This window comes from Bufo gargarizans, chromosome 3 (genome assembly GCF_014858855.1).
Source record: "Bufo gargarizans isolate SCDJY-AF-19 chromosome 3, ASM1485885v1, whole genome shotgun sequence".
Taxonomy (NCBI): Eukaryota; Metazoa; Chordata; class Amphibia; order Anura; family Bufonidae; genus Bufo; species Bufo gargarizans.
Genome location: NC_058082.1, coordinates 276,694,529 through 276,717,915, shown reverse-complemented (window position 1 = coordinate 276,717,915; position 23,387 = coordinate 276,694,529). Strand labels below are relative to the sequence as shown.

Here is a 23,387-nt window from a genome sequence, read left to right as displayed (position 1 = left end):
GTATTCTGCGCAGGGAAGGACGCTCGCCGGCTGCCAGCTTCCTTAACGCGCCTGCGTCGACTACTGAACGGCGCGAGATTTCCCCAGCGCACAGGGGCGGCAGGAGCAACGCCCCCCTGCTCCTAGAGGCCAATTTGCATATTATAAAAGTAAGAATTCTGCAGTAACAGGGGCATGAATAATCACAAGAATAGTAGAGTTAGGTGCAGCTGACATTAGCACATCGCTAATGTCAGCCAGTTTAATTGTAAAAATTCTAGTGACAGAAACCCTTTAAAGAAAACCTGTCACCATGAAAATGCAGTGCAATCTACAGGAAGCATGTTATATGGATGGTAAAAGCGGTCAAAATTGAAATTAAAACATAAAATTGAAATGCATATGTGCCATTTCATTTTTAGCCCATGTGTGCAAAATTCATTAAAAATAAAACAAAATACTTTCTTTTGCAATTTATATTTTCAACTGAAGCATGGGTAATATGTAAGAAAACTTAAAAAAGCTTAAAGAGGACCTTTCATTACAATAAAATCTAAACTAGGGATCTCCCTGCACTTACTATTATCCCAGGGCGCCGCTCCGTTCTCCCGGTATAGGCTCCGGTATCTTCAGATTTTCGGCTTAACCGGGAGGAGCCTGCCCTTGTTCTCCTGGGCATCTTCTTCTTCTCCCAGGCTGTAGCGCTGGCCAATCGCAGCGCTCAGCTCATAGCCTGAGAGGTTTTTTTCTCCCAGGCTATGAGCTGAGCGCTGCGATTGGCCAGCACTCCAGCCTGGGAGAAGGAGACGCCCAGGAGAACAAGAGCAGGCTCCTCCCAGTTGAGCCAAAAATCTGAAGATACTAGACCCTATACCGGCAGAACGGAGCGGCGCCCTGGGATAATAGTAAGTGCAGGGAGATCCCTAGGCGCCGCTCTCCATGTCAGCATACTTAGTTTAGATTTTTTTTATTGTAATGAAAGGTCCTCTTCAATTATCATCATATACTGGTATTTTATAGTCAAAATTAAAAAATGTAATGCAAAATGCATAAGTGAAAGTCAAAACCACAGTTTTCATCTGTGTAGATATGTAAAAATGGCCTTTCATTTATGCATTTGATTTTTTATTGCGATCATAAAATACCAAAGGTGATGATAATTAAATGACAAAACAGAAAATTTAAAGTTATCACATATTACCCATGCTTAGGATGAAAATGAAGATCCAAATAAAAGTATCTCCTTTTTTTTTTTTTATTATGACATGAATCTTGCACACATGGGTTGAAAATAAAATGGCAAATAGGTATTTGCATTTCAATTTTAGGTTTTTAATTTTGGACACTTTCCTACGGAACATGTTATAGAGAAGGAGAAAAAAAAAAGACATATATAGTTGTGTGGGAATGATTCTGTAAAACATTGTTTTTATTTCCACTGTTTCTGTGCTTAGGAGTCCAATGGGTGGTCTTATCAGTTGTAGACTGTATACAGTGAGGTCTGTCAATCACTCAACAGGAATGCCCAATGGACTTCTAATCCCATTTAGATCCCAGATTTAAATGAATAAATTACAAGTATTGGAGACTCTTTTCCCATAAAGCTATATGAATCTGCTCAGCTCCATCCGCTCTATAACATGCTGCCCGCAGATTGCATTGTATTTTTAAGGTGACAGGTTCCCTTTAAACAAACCTTTCAATATGAAAATGTAGTTCAGTCTGAAGGGAGCATGTTGTAGGGCAGGAGGATCTGATCAGACATATAGCTTTATGGGAAAAGATTTAGTATAAATTGTCTAGTACCAAACGCATAATGGTTACATCTCAGTGATTTACAACCATCCCCGTATGAATGTGTATACATGATTGATAAAAAAAGAAAATGGCTGCAAACCATTATACATACAAACTATAGAGCTAAAAAATGGGGATCATTCTAAATAAAAGTGGTATCATACCTACTATAAATGAGTCAATGGAAGCTCTTAGCGCACATATTTGCTCAAACGTGTGTCGGGCCCATCTACCAGGCGTCAAGGTGGCTTCCGCAGATGGGTCCCTGACACTAATATACTGCCTCTCTTTGGACTCAACTAAGCCTACAATATTCAGGGCAGTGTAGAGACCAGCTACAAACATACTCTGCTCAGAAGTCCCAGGTAGATGGGCGTGTTCAGTCTAAAGTAGGCGCTACCCTCAATTAATACTACAAGAAAATTTAGACTAGAACCTTCAGAATCACAGGTGCATATCCATAAAGCAAACACGATAATAAAAAAGAAAATAGCTGCACACCATTATACATACAAACAATAGAGCTAAGAAATGGGGATCATTCTAAATAGAAGTGGTATCATACCTATTATAAATGAGTCAATGGAAGCTCTTAGCGCACATATTTGATCAAATATGTGCGCTAAGAGCTTCCATTGACTCATTAGGCAGAGTGATGAATCTCCTCTAGGGGCCAGTCCTGTATGGAGACTTACTGGAAATACTCCATGTTATGGAAACTTATTGGCAATGCTCCAAACGAATATGCAAGAAAGAAAGAGAACCATCTCACCAGCGTCACATGTTGGAAGTGGCCCCTATAAATCAAGAGTCCCTATAAATCAAGATCTCACTTTCCAATAAGCCTTGGGATTTGACAAGGGAATATAGCGAAGCCAAATATCCAACCGTAGACTGCTTTTTCGGGGTGTTTGCCCCTCATCAGTACGGAGTAGGATTCTGGCTGCAATGCCTTGGAAGGACTGGTTCAGCACCCTGCCTTGTAATATTTCATACGATGAAGTGGGAAACTGGAAAAAAAATCTGAGTGGAGTTGGAAGCAATTGCGCCACAGTTTTATGGGTTTCGTTTTTACAGCCTTCCTTATGCGGTAAAATTAACCTGTTATCTCCTTCTCCGGGTCAGTATGATTACAGCAATAACAAATTTTTATAGTTTTTTGTGCGTTTTAATATTAAATATGTTTGTCTACTTACATCTATGAAGCGGAGTGGGGGCTCTTTTTTTTGCGGGGCGATCTGTAGTTTTTATTAATACTATTTTGGAGTGTGTATAACATTTTGAACATTTTATTCACAGATTCCCTTTACGCATTAAGCTTTACAGACTGTATTACTCGGAGACAATCCCTCTACAAATCACAATACAATAATAGCAGTGCTTACCTATTACTCCAAGTTTTCCTGCAAACATCAATGAAATTCCTACTGGCAAACCCACAAGGTAATACCCAACAGCATTTGTAATTGCACCGATCTTTTGCTTTCCAGATCCTCTAAGTATACCAGCACAAGTGCCCTAAAAATGATCAATAAAGGGTGTAAATTATAACAAGCAATGCTAAACTATACATTGACATGTGACAAGCATTCCCAAGTACTTACAGCTATAGCGTCACACAGATGAAATGGCGCAAAAATGAGCATGAGGCGAGAAACCAGAGCAACAATCTCACTGCAGAAAAAAAAATATATATATATATTTAGGTAAATGCAATCTATAAATTGATGTGCAATACTTTTGACCAAAAAAGAGGTTGCATGAATCGGAAAATACACCTTGTCAGCACATTTCGCCCTAGCAACTGATGTGAGCATGTGAGGTGAAATGTAGGTAGGGGCTATTTCCGGCTGTCCCATAGAGAATGAATGGCACAGCAGATCGCATACTCAGGACATGGGACTCCTATTCTCAGAATTGATATGGGTTCCAGGGGTCCCCTTCAAATAACCCCGTCAATTACTAATAGAAGGTTATCTATAGACAAACAAAACTAATAACACTGAGTTATACTGGCCATATGGGTAAGTGCGCATAGTGAGTGCAGCAATCCCCTCCACCAAACGTTTCATTCACTGCAAATAAGATTTGACATTGAGGAATTTCAGATGTGTATCAGTTCATCAATATTTCTGGGATGCCTTTCATGCACAACCCACAACAGGTCCATAAATATTGGGACATCGACACAATTCTAACATTTTTTGCTCTATACACCACCACAATGGATTTGAAATGAAACGAACAAGATGTGCTTTTACTGCAGACTGTCAGCTTTAATTTGAGGGTATTTACATCACAATCAGGTGAACGGTGAAGGAATTACAACAGTTTGCATATGTGCCTCCCACTTGGTGAAGGACCAAAAGTAATGGGACAGAAAAATCATCATAAATATAATTTCACTTTTTAATACTTGGTTGCAAATCCTTTACAGTCAATTACAGCCTGAAGTCTGGAACGCATAGACATCACCAGACGCTGGGTTTCATCCCTGGTGATGCTCTGCCAGGCCTCTACTGCAACTGTCTTCAGTTCCTGCTTGTTCTTGGGGCATTTTCCCTTCAGTTTTGTCTTCAGCAAGTGAAATGCATGCTCAATCGGATTCAGGTCAGGTGATTGACTTGGCTACTGCATAACATTCCACTTCTTTCCCTTAAAAAACTCTTTGGTTGCTTTTGCAGTATGCTTTGGGTCATTGTCCATCTGCACTGTGAAGCGCCATCCAATGAGTTCTGAAGCATTTGGCTGAATATAAGCAGATAATATTGCCCGAAACACTTCATCCTGCTGCTTTTGTCAGCAGTCACATCATCAATAAATACAAGAGAACCAGTTCCATTGGCAGCGATACATGCCCACGCCATGACACTACCACCACCACCATGCTTCACTGATGAGGTGGTATGCTTAGGATCATGAGCAGTTCCTTTCCTTCTCCATACTCTTCTCTTCCCATCACTCTGGTACAAGTTGATCTTGGTCTCATCTGTCCATAGGATGTTGTTCCAGAACTGTGAAAGCTTTTTTAGATGTCATTTGGCAAACTCTAATCTGGCCTTTCTGTTTTTGAGGCTCACCAATGGTTTCCATCTTGTGGTGAACCCTCTGTATTCACTCTGGTGAAGTCTTCTCTTGATTGTTGACTTTGACACACATACACCTACCTCCTGGAGAGTGTTCTTGATCTGGCCAACTGTTGTGAAGAGTGTTTTCTTCACCAGGGAAAGAATTCTTTGGTCATCCACCACAGTTGTTTTCCGTGGTCTTCCGGGTCTTTTGGTGTTGCTGAGCTCACCGGTCCGTTCCTTCTTTTTAAGAATGTTCCAAACAGTTGTTTTGGCCACGCCTAATGTTTTTGCCATCTCTCTGATGGGGTTGTTTTTTTTTTTTTTCAGCCTGATGATGGCTTGCTTCACTGACGCTCGGTTCAGACCTGAGCATACTTGAACGTAAGCTCTGTATGCGCGATTGTACGGGGGTTTGCAATTGCGCATACAGAGACAAGCGAACGCCCATTGTCGCGCGTTCCCGCTGAAGTCTATGTACGGGAACGTGCGACAAGACGCCCCCAAAGAAGCTCATGTACTTCTTGGGGCGTCGGGCGTTTTAACAGCGCGATCGTACACGCTGTAAAACGCTCAGGTGAGAACCATTCCCATAGGGAATCATTGGTTCTTGCCTGTTGAGCGTTTTACAGCGCGTAGGAACGCGCTGTAAAACGCTCAGGTCTGAACCCAGCCTGACAGTTACAGCTCTTTGGATCGAATCTTGAGAGTTGACAGCATCAGATTCCAAATGCAAATAGCACACTTGAAATAAACTCTGGACCTTTTATCTGCTCATTGTAATTGGGATAATGAGGGAATAACACACACCTGGCCATGGAACAGCTGAGAAGCCAATTTGTAGTGTAGTGGTGTTTGGTGCTACTTTACAGAGCTGCCTGTGTCCTCTGGTGGTCGATCCAAGCAAAAGGGACCACCAGAGGACCAGGTAGCAGGTATATTAGACGCCGTTATCAAAACAGCGTCTAATATACCTTTTAGGGGTTAAAAAAAATTGCATCTACAGCCTGCCAGCGAACGATCGCCGCTGGCAGGCTGTAGATCCACTCGCTTACCTGCAGTTCCTGTGTGCGCGCGTTCACAGAAAATCTCGCGTCTCGCGAGATGACGCACCAAGCAGGAATGAATCGACCGCCTCCGGACCGCAATCCTGCGTTAGGCGGTCCGGAGGCGGTTAAAGAGGACCTCTCACCAGAAAATGCAATGCAATCTGAAAGTACTATGTTATATAGCGGTAGAAGCCAAGCAGATTGATATATATTTTTGTGGGAAAAGATTCTGAAAAACCTGTAATTTATACATATACAGGTGAAACTCGAAAAATTTGAATATCGTGCAAAAATCCATTTATTTCAGTAATGCAAATTAAAAGGAATTGCATTAATGCAGCTTAAAATGAGAATATTGTGAAAAGGTTCAATATTCTAGGCTCAAAGTGTCACACTCTAGTCAGCTAATTAATCCATACCCCCTGACCAAAGGGTACCTGAGTTTGTGACTTTGGGGTTTCATAAGCTGTAAGCCATAATCATCCAAAGTATAACAAATAAAGGCTTGGAATATCTTGCTTTGCATGTAATGAGTCTCTCTCATATGTTAGTGTCCCCTTTAAAGTTGCATTACTGAAATAAATAAACTTTGCACGATATTCACCTGTATATCTAACTAACTATCAATACAGCAGGGAGGTGTTATCAGTGACTAACAGCAATCTCTGTATGGACACTAAAGGTCGCTTTACATGGGACGATATTACAGCAGATAGTCGGGAAAGAAGCGTTCCTTCCTGACAATCCCCTGCTCGTTGGTGGAGGAGACCGCTGCATTTACATGCAGTGATCTCCTCCACAGTATGGGGAGAAGCGATCACTAATACTATAGTTTTTTTCTATACTGACTCAATTGCTGGCAGCATATCGTGTTTATACAGAATGATCTGCTGCCAGTAAACAATCATTTTTGCATGCGCACAAATGATCAGATTACCTGATGACAAGCTTTTCTCTCATTCCCAGGCCAGTGATACTAGTTGTGACATCACCGGGCCTGCGGTAAACATGTGAGAATGCCGCGGTGCTGCTGGAGCGCGGCTGCCTTCTCAAACAGCTGATCGGCGGGGGTCCCGGGTGTCGGACCCCCGCCGATTAGATGCTGATGATCTATCCAGAGGATAGATCATCAGTTTAAACAGACTGCAGAACCCCTTGAATTTTTTTCCCAGTGTAAATGTAGCATTACTCAAAAAATATATAAATTCTATGAAATAATGATTTGCAAAAAGGGGAAAAAATGTAATTATAGAAAACTCAATTCACCAACCTGTCTGAAGTGAAAATGTAAGCTATCACATCTTTTAGCCCGGCCAACAAACTACCAGTGAGAACAGAACAGAACACTAAAACACAAAGGAAAATCATGATCACATTACTATAGACTCTAGATTTATTTGAAGGCAATAACTTGCTTTTCTACAACAAAAAAAAGAAAAACATTTTTGTATCTACTCTAAAACAATTACTACTTACAGGGGTATTCCCATCTGGGAATGATATATTGGATAGAATACGCCATAAATGTCCAACAGGTTCACATCCCACCTCTGGGACCCACTTTTATCTCACGAATGGGGCCTCGAAGTGAATAGACATCGGGCTTCCATTTACCACGAAGGGACGTCGAAAATAAGCTAGCGCTCAGCTATTTTTTTGAGGTTTTGTAGCAGTAGATGGAGTGGTGGCCATGCACGCGCAACTTGCTCTCCATTCACCGCTATGGGACTTTGGAAAATAGCTGAGCTGGGCTATTTTAAGTCCTTCACACCAAAAATCAAGTGGCTACTAATCAGAATACAATTCAAAGCTCCACTACTCAATTTATATACACAATAATGGAAAAAGGAGATTTTTGTGAAACTCACCTGTAAAATCTTTTTCTCGTCTTTTCCATTGGGGGACACAGACCATGGGTATAGCTTAGAGGTATTAGTAGGAGGGACACTATGCAAATGAAAGAGCTCCTCCTCCTCGGGCTATACCCCCAGACTCCACCAGGAGGAACTCAGGCGTTGCACAAGCAGTAGGAGAAGGAGCAAGAAAAAATCATGGAAACCATCGGACCAAGCCATAAGGTCCAACCAGAAACAGAAAAACTGAACTAAAGACCCCTCCTGCAACAGGAATAATGGGTGGGAGCTGTGTCCCCCAATGGAAAAGACGAGAAAAAGATTTTACAGGTGAGTTTCACAAAAATCTCCTTTTCTCGTGCTTTTTTCCATTGGGGGACACAGACCATGGGACGTCCAAAAGCAGTCCATGGGGTGGGAAAAAATATCAGCACCGCCAGGAGGAACGCCCCAACGGTCAAACAGGAACCACAGCCTGCAAAACCCTGCGGCCAAAGCCGCATCAGCCGAAGCCAGTGAATGCAACTGACAAAAATTTGCAAAGGTATGCAAGGACGACCAGGTGGCCGCCGTACACAGCTGAGACGCAGAGGCACGACTGCGTCTTGCCCAGGAAGCCCCCTCCGCCCCAATGGAGTGAGCGGCAATTCTAGCCGGGGGAACTCCACCACAAGCGTGACAAGCCGCGGAAATAGCCAAGCAGATCCAGAGCGCCAAGAACGGCGGACGGAAGCAGTAGCCGCGAGACACACCTTCAGGACCCGTACAACATCCAGGGAATGCAGAGTGCGTTCCTTGGGGTTAGCCGGAGAAGGACAAAAGGAAGGCAGGACAAGATCCTCATCAAGGCGGAAGGGAGAGACCACCCTGGGCAAAAAGAAGGGGACTGGACGGAGCACAACTTAATCCTGGAGGAAAACCATTAAGGCTCCTGACAGGAAAGAGCGGCCAGCTTCGACACCAGTCTGACCTAAAAGCTCGTGATGGGACGAGAACTCACAGCCACTGCATAATAGCCCAGAACTTTAATCACTACGCTATGTAGCTGTATCAGAAGCTATGGTCACAAGGAAGTTCAGATGAGAACAGTCAGAGAGACCCTCCTCAAAGGCTCGAAGGGAGCCGACTGCAGAGCGCGCAGAACCAAATTGAGATCCCAAGGAGACAAAGGGGGAACATACGGGGAACCGAATGCGCCACCCCCGAAGAAAGGTCACCACCGGACCCTTAAGAGCAAGGGACCTCTGACGGCCCGCGCCGAAACCTGACCTTACAGGGAACTAAGCGACAGTCCCTGCACAAGCCCAGACTGAAGAAAAGACAGTACCATCAAGATGGAAAACCGAAGGGGAGGGAACCCCGAACCCTCAAAAAAGGATAGGAAGGCCATCCAGGTACGATAGTAAATCCGGGAGGAAGAAGACTTCCCCGGACTGATCATGGTCCTAACCACTGAATCCGAGAACCCCATCTTTATCAGGATGGCGGTTTCAACAGTCACGCCGGTAAACGAAGAGACCGCAAATTCCGGTGGAAGAACGGGCCCTGAGACAGTAAGTCCTGTCCGTCGGGAAGAGGCCATGGGGCGTCCGCCAGCAACCGAGCCACGTCCGAAAAACCACGCGCGGCGAGGCCACTCTGGGGTGATGAGAACGGTCGGAGTCCCTTCCGCCTCGAACTGGCGTAGACCCTTTGGCAGGAGAGGAAAACAGAGGAGGCTGAAGTCCTGCCACGGAGACACCTGCGCATCCATCCGTACGCCTCCGGATCTCGGGCGCGAGCCAGGACCACTGGGATCTTGTTGTTGAACCCGGACGCCATTAAGTCCACATCCGGACGGTCCCATCTGTGGCAGATTTCTTCGAACCCTTCTGGATGCAGAGACCACTCGCTTGGATCCACCGTGTTGTGGCTTAGAAAGTCCGCTGTCCAGTTGTCCATTCCTGGAATGCAAACTGCTGACAACACCGGAACGTGAGTCTCCGCCCACGTCAGAATTCACTTCACCTCCTGCATCACCATCCGGCTGCGGGTCCCGTCCTGATGGTCGATATAGGCCACGGCCGCGGCATTGCCCGTTTGAACCCGCACTGGGAGGCCCGCAAGGAGAGAGGTCCAATAGGAGAGAGAGAGCGGAAAAAATCGCCCTCAATTCCAGAAAGTTGATTGGAAGGCGAGACTCTGCCGCCGGCCAAATTCCTTGAACCGTGCGAGACTGGAAAACGCCCCCCCAACCCAGGATGCTGGCATCGGTGGCGGCGATCGTCCAGGAGAATGCGAGAAAGGAACTCCCCGACCTCAGGTTCTTTGGGAACAGCCACCAAGGGAGAACTGCCCGAACCCGCTGAAAGGTAAAGGATCTCCTGTTGCGCCAGGCGAGTGTGAAACTGGGCATATGGAAAGGCCTCGAAAGAGGCTACCATAAGACCCAGGACCTGCAAGTATTCCCGAATGGAGAGGCACGGGGAGCGCAGCAGATGCGACACTGCCCCCTGGACCTGGGAGGACTTGAAGGCTGGTAGAATACTTTGGCAGCCGAGGTGTCCAAAATCACCCTCCGGAAGGAGAGCCTCTGGGACGGGAAGAGGCAGGAGTTTGGGAAAGTTACCAGGCAGCCGAACCGTTCCAGGGTCTGAACAGTGATCCGGACGCTGTCCGTGGTCTGCGGTAGAGAGGGGGGCCTCTATCCGGATATCGTCCCGACAGGGCAGCAAAGGAATGCCCCTGGTACGAAGAAGCGCCATGAGCGGTCCAGGACCGTGGCAAGGACCCGCGGGGTGGTCGCCAACCCGAAGGAAGGGCGACAAACTGACAGTGTCGACCCATAATGGCGAAGCGCAGGAATCGATGGTGGGATTCCGCAATCAGGACATGTGATAGGCCTAGGAGCAGCAGGGCGGGCTGACTGGGCCCTCTAGTGCCGGGAAGGCTGGTGCAAAGGAAGGCCTCTTTGCGGGCGACCTGAGACCCCCGGCGGAGGAAGCAGGCGACGGCCTACCAGATGAGAAACGGCAAAAGGCATGCAGAGACGAACTCGTCCAGCTGATCCCCACAAGGCCTGGAAACCCCAAAGGGGAGATTAGCAAGGGAACGCTTGGTGGAGGCGTCAGCGTCCCACACCTTCAATCAGATCTCTTCGCGCTGAGTGACAGAGATGGCCAACCTGCGGGCAAAGAGGGAAACAATGTCCCTAGAAGCTTCGCAAAGAATGTTAGAAGCCTGAGACATCTGGAGAACCAACTCCAGTGTGTTAGTAGCCGCATCTCGTACCGCCAGTTCCTGGTGGTGGTGTTGTAACCACACCGAGAGAGCACTGGCTACCCCTGCTGAGTGAAAGGTAGGTCACAGGGACGCGCTGCCAGCGAAAAAAGGACCTGGAAGAGAGTCTATGCGTCTGTCTACAGCATCCTGGAAAGAGGAACTGACTAAGACAGGAAGGGCCACATAATTGGCTAATCCGGCCACCGGAGGATCCACCTTAGGGGGAGGAGACACCTCTCCTCGCCGTCAGCAGGGAAAGGAAAGTATATTCATGCGCTGGGTGGTCGAGAACCTTATTAAGACCACCCCAGGCCCTGGACATGACCGCGGAAAAATCCCTCATGGACCGGGAACATGGTAGTCTCCGACTGCCTGGACGGAAAAAGGGGGAACTCCTGACCAGTGGAAGGAGGAGAATCCCCTTGGAGAATAAAGGTGTCTCGGACAGTCACCACTAAGTCAGCCACCCTGGTGGAGAGCTTAGGCGAGGGGTCCCGCTCCATGACCTAATCAGAGCCGGAAATTCTCCTTCAGACTTGCGCCCTAAGGGAGGGGAGATCGCCGAACGCCTCTAGACGAGGGGGGGGGGGGGGGGGGGGGGGAGAGCCAGAGCCATCCGAGGAGGGATGCTGCTGCTCACGCTCCCTGTTAGTATTCGGGCGTCTTCTGTGGAAAACCACTTAGAGAGGTGGTTGGCGTCACAGGATTTGAAAATGCCCTATAGTCCAAAAAGGACGTGGCTCGTCCGAGCCGGATAATTCTCCTTCGGAGTACTCTCCCTAGGGAGGGGGAAGAGCAGTCCGCAAGCGCCACCGGCGAGGTGAGGGGGGTGGAGAGACAGAGACATCCGAGGTGGGATGCTGCCGCTCACGCTGCCTCTTCGTAGTCAGTCACCCACTGTGGGGACCACTGAGAGAGATGGAGTCGTTAGCGCCACAGGATTAAAGGACATGGTTGCCTTGGTGACTAAGACCAATTTAGCGGCCGCGCTGGACATGGCAGATGCCCAAGCGGGGACCGCAGGCCCCCAGGGACGTGGAGGAGGGGTGGAGGAGGGGGGTAAGGCAGGGATGCAGGTAATACTTATCTGCTCCTGCAGAACTTCTCCCTCGACTCCAGGACCAGCAGGGATGCACCTCATCAGGCTTCTGACTCCTTGTCCAGGAGTGCAGTGTTCTGGTGGAGGGTGGCAGCAGGAGACCCAGTAGCTGGTGGGATACCGGAGCTGCAGGTCGAGCCCGGATCCACTTGTCTTCTTTGGGGGGCAATGGAGGCAGCCAGGCAGCGTCCAAGGACGGCAGCGGGCATTCCACGGGGGACCAGGAAGGCGCCATGCCGACCTGTGTCCCCATCTAGAATAATATAAACAATTTTTGAAGGCTGAAAGGGGCTTTGAACTCAGAAAGCCTGGACATGGGGCAACAGCAGCAGTACCACTGAGCTACCAGCTTGCCTGGCACAAAACGGAGTAGAGTGATGAGGAGCTGCACGGCCATGAGCAAACAGAGTCTCCGGTGTAAGGAGAGTCAGAGCGGCATGCCGAGGCTCCGCCTCCCCTAACGCGTCATTATGGCGCGAAAAAAGCGCGCGAAAATAAGCGCGCGCACGAAAAATAAGCGCGCGCGCGCGAAAATATGCGCGAAAATAAGCGCACCACGTGGAGGAGCGGCCTGCCGGCGGGCGCTGAGGGAGCGCAGCAGCCAAGGCCCGACGAGAGAAGCGCTGAAGCCCACAGTTTAAGGGGAAGAGATGCCAGTACTCCAGTGCCAAAATGAAGAAAGTGCCCCATCAGGATCCTTCTTCAAGCTCACCCAGGCAGCCACAGACAAATAGACACAGAGGGAGGGGGAGGGATTGTGCAACACTTATCTGCTCAGCATGCTCCCTCGATGTCCAGACCAGCAGGGATGCGCCTCTTCAGACTTCTGACTCCAATCCAGGAGAACAGTGCTCTGGAGGAGGGTAGGCAGCAGGCGTCCCAGCAGCTGGTGGGATGCCGGAGCTAACAGGTCGAGCCCGGATCCACTTATCTTCTTGGGGGGAAATGGAGGCAGCCAGGCAACGTCCCAAAGACGGCGGCGGGCACTCCACGGGGGACCAGGAAGGCGCCATGCCGACCTGTGTCCCCATCTAGAATAAAAATAACAAAAAGGAGTAGAATCAGAGAGTGTCAACCTCCTTCACCAGACACTAAGCAAAGACTGAGTTCCTCCTGGTGGAGTCTGGGGGTATAGCCCGAGGAGGAGGAGCTCTTTCATTTGCATAGTGTCCCTCCTACTAATACCTCTAAGCTATACCCATGGTCTGTGTCCCCCAATGGAAAAAAGCACGAGAAATCATGTGTTCACATCAGCTTCACACTGTCACTTTTATCATCTATACAAAGTTTCTTTGTGCAAACAGGATTTAATTAGAAAAATGTAATAAAAACCTTACAAAAATGTCCATATTCACTTGAATTCAAAAGACGCCTTAGTTATCAAGCATTCTTCACATTTCATTTGTTGTGCACTCGGCTAGGGTGTTCTCAGAGCAGCATAAGCCACGCAACATTTCGAGGGTCATGACCCACTTGAAACATTACGTGCTGGTTTCCTTATGCTGCCCCGATGCCGTGGACTGTGCTCTGAGAACACGCCAGCCAAATGCACAACAAATGAAATGTGTAGAACGCATGATGGCGTCTTTTGGATTCATGTAAACATAGACAAAACACAATTTTTGTAAGGTTTTTTTTAATGCATTTTTCTTCTGGAATATTGTTTGCACAAAGAAACCTTGCGTTAATAAAGTGCAGAAGCCAAAAGTGACATAGTGAAACAAAGAATATTGACAGCAGAAAAAGACCACATGGTCCATCTTGTCCGGCCTTGTTTTATTTCTTCTGTATCTTAGGATAGACCTGTCCTATGTCAGCCATGTTTAGATTCACTTCCTGTAGATTTCCCAAACACCTCTCAACTACTCTTTGGGTGTAAAAATATTTTCTGATATTGGTTCTGTTCTTCCCCTCAACTAATTTTAAATTATGCCCCCTTGATCTTGTGTTGATTTTTTTTTATTTGTATTGAGAACACTTCCCTCCTGAACCTTATTTATGCCCTTATCATACCGTTCAGATGCAATGAGTGTACAGAACGGATAGCATCTGGACCGAATCCTGACCTATTCATTTCAATGGGTATGTGCCCTTTTTTTCCATGTGGAGAGAAACAAACGCTGAACACAATTGCAGATAAAACGAATTGAACGTGCATGCAAAACCATCAAATTGTCTCTGAACAGACCCCAAATCATTCTGTATCACTCGTGTGAAATAAGCCTAAAGGTTTAGATCATATCCCCCTTTCCCTTCTTTAAGGGCACATTTATTAAGACCAGCGTTTTAGACACCGGTCTTAAAAAGCCCCTGCACTAGCGGTGGATTGCCGAAGTTATGTAGAGGCGCTGGCCTCTACATAACTTCGGCATATCCAGTGCCAGTTCTAAATGTAAGGCTACTTTCACACTTTCGTCGCCGGAACTGCCTGCAAAATGTATGCCAACTGATGGCATTAGTAAGACTGATCAGGATCCTGATCAGTCAAAAAAATGCATTGAAATGCTGGATCAGTCTTTCCGGTGTCATCCGGCAAAAAAGATCTGACATTAATTTTTTTTCACCTTTTTTTCGGTCTCCGCATGCGCAGACGGGAAGGACGGATCCGGCATTCCGGTATTTTGAATGCTTTGGAAAAAAATGCCATTCAGGCAAGTTTTTTTTCGCCAGAGATAAAACCGTAGAAAGCTGTGGTTTTCTCTTTTTGCCTGATTAGTCAAAATGACTGAACTGAAGACATCCTGAACGGATTAGGGTACTTTCACACTAGCGTTATTCTTTTCCGGCATATCCCAATGCATTCTGAATGGATAGAAATCCATTCAGTTTGCATCAATATGCCTTCCGTTCAGTCACTGTGTAGAGAAAGACTCCTGAATTCCACTTTTTTGCTTTAAGTGCAGTACTTTATTGCATAGGCTGTTTTCCAGTATACAAATTAAACATTTTTCGGTTTACAGCCTTCGTCAGATCACTGGATGAGCCTCTTACTAATATTTCTATGTGGACTTCTGTGATCCTAATATTCCTGTATGGACTTCTGTGGTGCGTTGTATGGTATGGCTGTATTGTATGGTATGGCTCTGTGGCTTGCGGGCGCTTGTTGAATGCTGTAGCTCTGTTTTTGGCGGATCTGCATGATAAGCGGAGAGATGGATCCGTTCTTGCAATGCATTTGTAGACGGATCCGCACCCGGATCCGTCTACAAATGCTGTCAGTTGTCACACTGATCGGCAGATCCGGCAGGCAGCTCCAACGACGGAACTGCCTGCCGGATCAAACTAACGCTAGTGTGAAAGTACCCTTACTCTCCATTCAGAATGCATGGGGATATACCTGATCAGTTATTTTCCGGTATAGAGCCCCTAGGATGGAACTCTATGCCAGAAAAGAAAAACGCTAGTGTGAAGGTACCCTAAGACAGCTTACATTAAAGTTGATTTGAACACAGGATTTTCAGATGCCATTTTTGGAAGTCCCATAACAGTGAACGTGAGGACACCATGCATGTAAGGTATGCTCTCCATTCACAGCCAGGCCCATTCTTGATATAAGAACATGTCCCAGACATTTATGGTATATCCTATTGGATTAAAGGGGTTGTCCCACAAAGAAAATATTTATAGTTAAATCCAGCCCATTATTATAAATTATTTTTGCATTTACACATTATACATAATTTTTGCAGTGCAACTGATTGATTTTAACTCATCGATGACAGCTGCTGTCCCCAAGATTGCGTTCAACTGAATGCATTCATTTGGACTACAGCTGTAGTTCAATAGTCAAAATCAATCAGTCGAGCTACAAAAAGTCGCAGTCTAGCCCAGGCCTTGAAGGGGTTTTGCCATCACATACAATGGGGGTATATTGCTAGGATATGCCCCCATTGTCTGATAGGTGCAGGTCCCACCTCTGGGACCTGCACCTACAACAAGAAAGGAGCAGGGAAATTAATGGAGGGCGCACTGTGCATGCGCAGCCGCCCCCCATTAATTTCAATGGGGCCGCCGAATATATATTTCAGTCTGTCCCATAGAAATGAATGGGAGCAGGGGCCACGCATGCGCAGCGCTTGGTGGTGGACGGAACCCTGGCTCCGGCCGCCACAGCTTTCCCCACTCAGTTCTCCTTGTAGGTGCGATCCTAACTATATGCCCCCATTGTATGTGATGGGAATACCCCTTTAATGTAACTTCATGGACGCAAATGCCCAGTCTTGTTCCTTCAGCTCTATCTCTTGATCCCCTCACACACATACCTTCTCGGCTTGACCAAGCAAGCATGTGTTTTTGGTATTAAGAGGGGAAGTAAGTTGCTACCAGACTTTTCTGGTTGTGGCTTAGGTCCCCAAAAATAAAAAAAATGAATGGGCAGGTGAAATCCAACAAGTCTGATCCTTATCCCCCCCAACATCGTCTGTCAGTAGGCCCCCTTATACATTCGATTTTGGTGGGACCAAACAACTATCTAATGTCAATGGTCAGCTTAACCCTCTAACTGTTTTGCCCCAGTACAGCTCCAGCAGTGGGAAAAGTAGCTTACTGGAGGGGGAAGGGCTGCTTTAGATGGTGATATCTCCTGAATGGTAGCAGCAAGATGCAACTGTTCTTGTTTGAAAGTTGACATTCCATGCTTTCGTACAATACCACAATGACAAAAATATGTTCAGTACAGGGGAAGATATCACTGATAGAAATCGCATACTGTGAATGCAGCTGAAAGTGAAAGTAAAAAAGGAGATTTTTTGTGAAACTCACCTGTAAAATCTTTTTCTCGTCTTTTCCATTGGGGGACACAGACCATGGGTATAGCTTAGAGGTATTAGTAGGAGGGACACTATGCAAATACAAAAGAGCTCCTCCTCATCGGGCTATACCTCCCGACTCCACCAGGAGGAACTCAGGCGTTGCACAAGCAGTAGGAGAAGGAGCAAGAAAAAAATTATGGAAACCATCGGACCAAGCCATAAGGTCCAACCACAAACAAACTGAACTGAAGACCCCTCCTGCAAGAGGCAGAATGGGTGGGGGCTGTGTCCCCCAATGGAAAAGACGAGAAAAAGATTTTACAGGTGAGTTTCACAAAAAAAATCTCCTTTTCTCGTACTTTTTTCCATTGGGGGACACAGACCATGGGACGTCCTAAAGCAGTCCATGGGGTGGGAAAAAATATCAGCACCACCAGGAGGAACATCCAACGGTCAAACAGGAACCACAGCCTGCAAGACCCTGCGGCCAAAGACAGCATCAGCCGAAGCCAGTGAATGCAACTGATAAAACTTTGTAAAGGTATGTAAGGACGACCAGGTGGCCGCATTACACAGCTGAGACGCAGAGGCACAATTGCGTCTTGCCCAGGAAGCCCCCACCGCCCTAGTGGAGTGAGCGGTAATCCTAGCCGGGGGAACTCTACCACGAGTGCGATAAGCCGCGGAAATAGCCGAGCGGATCCAGCGCGCCACAGAGACCTTGGAGGCCGCCAGACCCTTGCAAGGCCCCTCGGGAATCACAAATAGGGAATCTGAACGGCGGACGGAAGCAGTAGCCGCGAGATACACCTTCAGGGCCCGTACGACATCCAGGGAATGCAGAGTGCGTTCCTTGGGGTTAGCCGGAGAAGGGCAAAAAGGAAGGCAGGACAAGATACTCATTAAGGTGGAAGGGAGAGACCACCTTGGGCAAAAAGGAGGGGACCGGACGAGCACAACCTTATCCTGGTGGAAAACCAGAAAAGGCTCCTGACAGGAAAGAGCGGCCAGCTCCGACACCCGTCTGATGGAAGTTATGGCCACAGGGAAGACCACTTTCCAGGTGAGAACAGTCAGAGAGACCTCCCTCAAAGGCTCGAAGGGGGCCGACTGCAGAGCGCGCAGGACCAAATTGAGATCCCAAGGAGGCAAAGGGGGAACATACGGAGGAACCGAATGTGCCACCCCCTGAAGAAAGGTCTTCACAGGACCCATAAGAGCAAGGGACCTCTGAAAAAAGACGGCCAGCGCCGAAACCTGACCTTTCAGGGAACTAAGCGACAGTCCCTTCTCAAGCCCGGACTGAAGAAAAGACAGCACCATCGGGATGGAAAAGCGAAGGGGAGGGAACCCCGAACCCTCACAAAAGGACAAGAAGGCCTTCCAGGTACGATAGTAAATCCGGGAGGAAGAAGACTTCCTCGCTCTGATCATGGTCCTAATCACTGAATCCGAGAACCCCCTCTTCTTCAGGATGGCGGTTTCAACAGCCACGCCGTTAAACGAAGAGACCGTAAATTCTGGTGGAAGAGCGGGCCCTGAGACAGTAGGTCCTGTCTGTCGGAAAGAGGCGTCCGCCAGCATCCGAGCCACGTTCGAAAACGACGCGCGGCGAGGCCACTCTGGGGGCGATGAGAACGGTCGGGATCCCTTCCGCCTCGATCTTGTGTAGAACCTTTGGTAGGAGAGGAAATGGAGGGAAGACATAGAGGAGGCTGAAGTCCTGCCACGGAGACACCAGCGCGTCCACTCCGTACGCCTTCGGATCTCGGGCGCGAGCCAGGAACACTGGGAGCTTGCTGTTGAGCCTGGACGCCATCAAGTCCACATCCGGACGGCCCCATCTGTGGCAGATTTCTTCGAACACTTCTGGATGCAGAGACCACTCGCCTGGATCTACCTTGTTGCGGCTTAGAAAGTCCGCTGTCCACTCCTGGAATGTAAACTGCTGACAACACCAGAACGTGCGACTCCGCCCACGTCAGAATTCTCGTCACCTCCTGCACCACCATCCGACTGCGGGTCCCGCCCTGATGGTTGATGTAGGCCACGGCCGTGGCATTGTCCGATTGAATTCTCACCAGGAGGCCTGCAAGGAGAGGGGTCCAATGGGAGAGAGAGTGGAAAATCGCCCTTAGTTCCAGAATGTTGATTGGAAGGCTAGACTCTGCCGCCGACCAAATCCCTTGAACCGTGCGAGACTGGAGAACACCGCCCCAACCCAGGAGGCTGGCATCGGTGGTGACGACCGTCCAGGAGAAAGGATCTCCCCGACCTCAGGTTCAATGGGGATAGCCACCAACGGAGAGCTGCCCGAACCCGCTGAGACAAGCGGATGCGATCGTCTAGACCCAGAGAGGTTTTGTCCCAGAGGGAAAGGATCTCCTGTTGTAACAAGCGAGTGTGAAACTGGGCATATGGAACGGCTTTGAAAGATGCCACAATAAGACCCAGGACCCTCATGCATTCCCGTATGGGAAATGGGAGCGCAGTAGATGCGACACTGCCCCCTGGATCTGGGAGGAATTGGAGGGTGGCAGGAACACTCTGGCGGACAAGGTGTTCAAAATCATTCCCAGGAAGGGGAGCTTCTGGGATGGGAGGAGAGAGGACTTTGCGAAATTGATTATCCAGCCGAACTGTTCCAGAGTCTGAACAGTGATCCGGACGCGGTCCTCGGCCTGCGGAAGCGAGGGGGCTTTCATCAGGATATCGTCCAGATAGGGCAGCAAAAGAATGCCCCTAGTACGAAGAAGCGCCATGATCGGTGCCAAGATCTTGGTAAAGACCCGAGGGGCGGTTGCCAACCCGAAAGGAAGGGCGACAAACTGATAGTGACAAGCCCCAATGGCGAAGCGCAGGAATCGTCGGTGAGATTCTGCGATGGGAACATGCAGATAAGCGTCCTGGATGTCCACGGACGCGAGGAACTCCCCTGGAAGAAGATAAACAATAACGGAGCGGAGGGATTCGAAATCTCCGCACCCGTAGAGATTTGTTGAGCAGTTTTAGGTCCAGGGTCGGACGCACCGACCCCTCTTTCTTTGGGACCACGAACAGGTTTGAATAAAAACCTGTGCCCTGTTCCTCTGGAGGAACGGTGGTAATAACCCCCCGGTCCAGAAGGGAAGAAACTGCCCGTAAGAGGTCTGAGGCTCTGGTCGGATCCCCCGGAACACGAGAGGAGAAAAAACGTTCCGGTGGTCTGGAGGAGAACTCTATCTTGTAACCAGACGTTACAATCTCTAGAGCCCATGCGTCCTGAACAGGAGCCCTCCAAACCTGCTGATAAGAAAGCAGGCGGCCCCCCACCACGAGGGAACCCACAACCTCTAATGTATCAGTGGCAAAGCATTTACCCACACAGCCATAAAGGCTGCATTTCAACTGACTGAAAAAATATGAGACTTCTACTGTTATAGCTGGCTAAGTGTACATCTATACACATGACAGTATCCCCAACACACCCAGTACTGCTATATCACTGCTATATGACAGCTGTCCCAGCACACTCAGCTCTGCTATATCTCTATATATGACAGCTGCCCCAGCAGACCCAGCTCTACTACATCTATACACATGACAGCTGCCCAAACACACCCACTTCTGCTACATCTACACACCATGACAGCTGTCCCAGCACACTCAGCTCTACTGTATCTCTATATATGACAGCTGCCCCAGCAAACCCAGCTCTACTACATCTATACACCTGACAGCTGCCCAAACACAGCCAGCTCTGCTACATCTATACACATGACAGCTGCCCCAGCACACTCAGCTCTGCTATATCTCTATATATCTATCTACTGTATAGCAATACTTAGAGATATAGATGTAGCAGAGCTGGGTGTGCTGGGGCAGCTATCATATATAGAGATATAGCAGAGCTGAGTGTGCTGGGACAGCTGTCATATAGAGATATAGCAGTGCTGGGTGTGTTTGGGCAGCTGTCATGTGCATAGATGTAGCAGAGCTGGGTTTGCTGGGGCAGCTGTCATATAGAGATATAGCAGTGCTGGGTGTGTTAGGGCAGCTGTCATGTGTATAGATGTACACTTACCCAGCTATAACAGTAGAAGTCTCATATTTTTTTCAGTCAGCAGCAAGGCAGCTTTTATGGTCTTGTGGTTAGGTGCTCTGCCTCTGATACAGAAGGTCGTGGGTTCGAATCCCAGCAGAAACTTTTCTGAAATACAAGCACTGACTCCATATATGGACATACAGGGCGGGACACAAGAAGAGGCTGCATCGCATTGCTGACATGGAGGTAAGTAGAAGTGGTTTTTTATTTTATTTTTAATACCCGACTGTTACTGCCATGGGGGGAGCGGGAGGCACTTGATACTGGCACATGGGGGGAGAGAGGTTGGCACCTGATACTGGCACATGAGGGGGGGTTGGCACCTGATACTGGCACTTTTTTGGGGGGGGAGGGGGGGGGGAAGAGATGGCACTATGATACTGGGACATGGGGGGAGGAGAGAGGCACTTGATACTGGCACGTGGGAGGTGGGTTTGGCACTTGATACTGGCACATGGGTGGGTTTGGCACTATGATACTGGCACATGGGGGGGGGGGAGAGGCACTTGATGCTGGCACTTTTTTTGGGGGGGGGGGGGGAGAGATGGCACTATGATACTGGGACATGGGGGGGGGGGGGAAGAGAGAGGCACCTGATACTGGCATGTGGGGGGGTTTGGCACTTGATACTGGCACATGGGTGGGTTTGGCACTTGATACTGGCACATGGGTGGGTTTGGCACTTGATACTGGCACATGGGTGGGTTTGGCACTAGGATACTGGCACTTTTTTTGGGGGGGGGGAAGATGGCACTATGATACTGGCACATGGGGGGGGAGAGGCACTTGATACTGGCACATGATGGGGGCGCATCTATGGGGACACTTACTGGCACATTATTGGGGGGCATTATGGGGGACACTAGGCCGGCAGCCTATCAGAGGCCAGACACTGAGGGGCATCTACTGGGGCACTATATAGGGGTATTTTATACTGGCACATTATGGGGGCACTATGGGAACATTAGCTCAACTGAGGGCATCACAAGGGGGTATTTTTGCACTGTCACATTATAAGGATGCATTGCAAGGACGGATCCGTCTCTCCGCTTGTCATGTGGACAGACGGATCTGTCTTGTATCTTTTTTCAAATTTTTACCGGTCTGCGCATGCGCAGGCCAGAAGGACGGATCCGGCATTCCGGTATTTTGAATGCCGGATCCGGCACTAATACATTCCTATGGGAAAAAAATGCCGGATCTGGCATGTCTTCAGTCGTTTTGACTGATCAGGCAAAAGATAAAACCGTAGCATGCTGCGGTTTTATCTCCGGCGAAAAGTACTGAACTGAAGACACCCTGAACGGATTTCTCTCCATTCAGAATGCATTAGGATAAAACTGATCAGTTCTTTTCTGGTATAGAGCCCCTGTGACGGAACTCTATGCCGGAAAAGAAAAACTCTAGTGTGAAAGTAGCCTTAATCTGGCTCACCTTGCTATACAGGATACACATTTTTCTTTTACTCAGGCCATCACTTAGGTGGAGTACACCAATACTGTGTGCTTATAAAATGCTGTAGAATGGTGCAATTTTTCTGACTTCCCTTACATTGGTCATATGCCATACACATACACACTACTTCTTTGGCAGAATTTGAGACACAATTCTGGCTCCCCGTTGTGGGGTTGACAGAATTCAGGTTTGTAGAGACATATCCAACCAAAGAAAACACACCGGAAAACATCTGTTTGTTGCACCAGTAATCCGTGTCTATTAGATTTTCTCTAAATGCCAAATAAACTTGAATATCAATAAATTGCTGAAACATAGGTATTTCTGTAGATAATTATTTAATGAGTATCATCAGTCTTACCTATGCATAATAGGGAAACTTTACAGGATGTTTTAGCTTGCTCCACATCTCCTGCTCCAAGAGCATTCCCAATCCTCACACTTGCGGCCACACTGAATCCAACAGAAATCTGAGTGGAAAAAAGATTGCTTGCAAATTCCAAACATGCTTTATAAACTCAGTGTCTATGAGAAATATCTAACATTTTCTTGGTAAGGATAGTTTCACACTAGCATTGGCATCTATGGTAGGCTGTTCTGGCAGGGAGCAGCCTGTGGCAAAATTTCTGGATCTGACACTGCCGGATGCTAACCGACACCCGCCAGCCCAATCGACTATAATGGGGACAAGCGGAGATTCGGTTGCAACCTGGCAAACATGGCTAGCTTATAGTTAATGGGGCCGGACCGAATTCCAGCAGCACCTGGCAGTGATGGAACAGCCTGCCAGATCTGTCAAACGCAGATGTGAAACAGGCTTAATACAAATAGTAAAGCTACATATCCAATGAACTATTGATTGTATCCTTAAAGGGGTTTTCCAGAAATTAAAGATTGATTACCTAGTCTCAGGATAGATCAATATCTGATTGGTGGGGATGCCAGTAGACAGACACTCACCAATCAGCTCAATGAAGGGACCGCTGCACTC

The 23,387-nt window shown here is 47.9% G+C and overlaps 1 protein-coding gene across 5 annotated transcripts in view; it reads right to left on the bottom strand.

Annotated features, from left to right (window-relative positions):
• LOC122931852 (multidrug and toxin extrusion protein 2-like) overlaps positions 1-23,387 on the bottom strand; it is a 129,083-nt gene that overhangs the window by 12,891 nt on the left and 92,805 nt on the right. For all 5 annotated transcript variants that reach the window (XM_044285903.1, XM_044285907.1, XM_044285906.1 and 2 more), the window contains exons 11-14: positions 22,758-22,866; positions 7,164-7,239; positions 3,381-3,450; positions 3,162-3,294 (exon numbers count right to left, since the gene is read on the bottom strand). In XM_044285903.1, the coding sequence (XP_044141838.1) occupies positions 3,162-3,294; positions 3,381-3,450; positions 7,164-7,239; positions 22,758-22,866 (388 nt within the window). The remainder of the gene's footprint in view (positions 1-3,161; positions 3,295-3,380; positions 3,451-7,163; positions 7,240-22,757; positions 22,867-23,387) is intronic.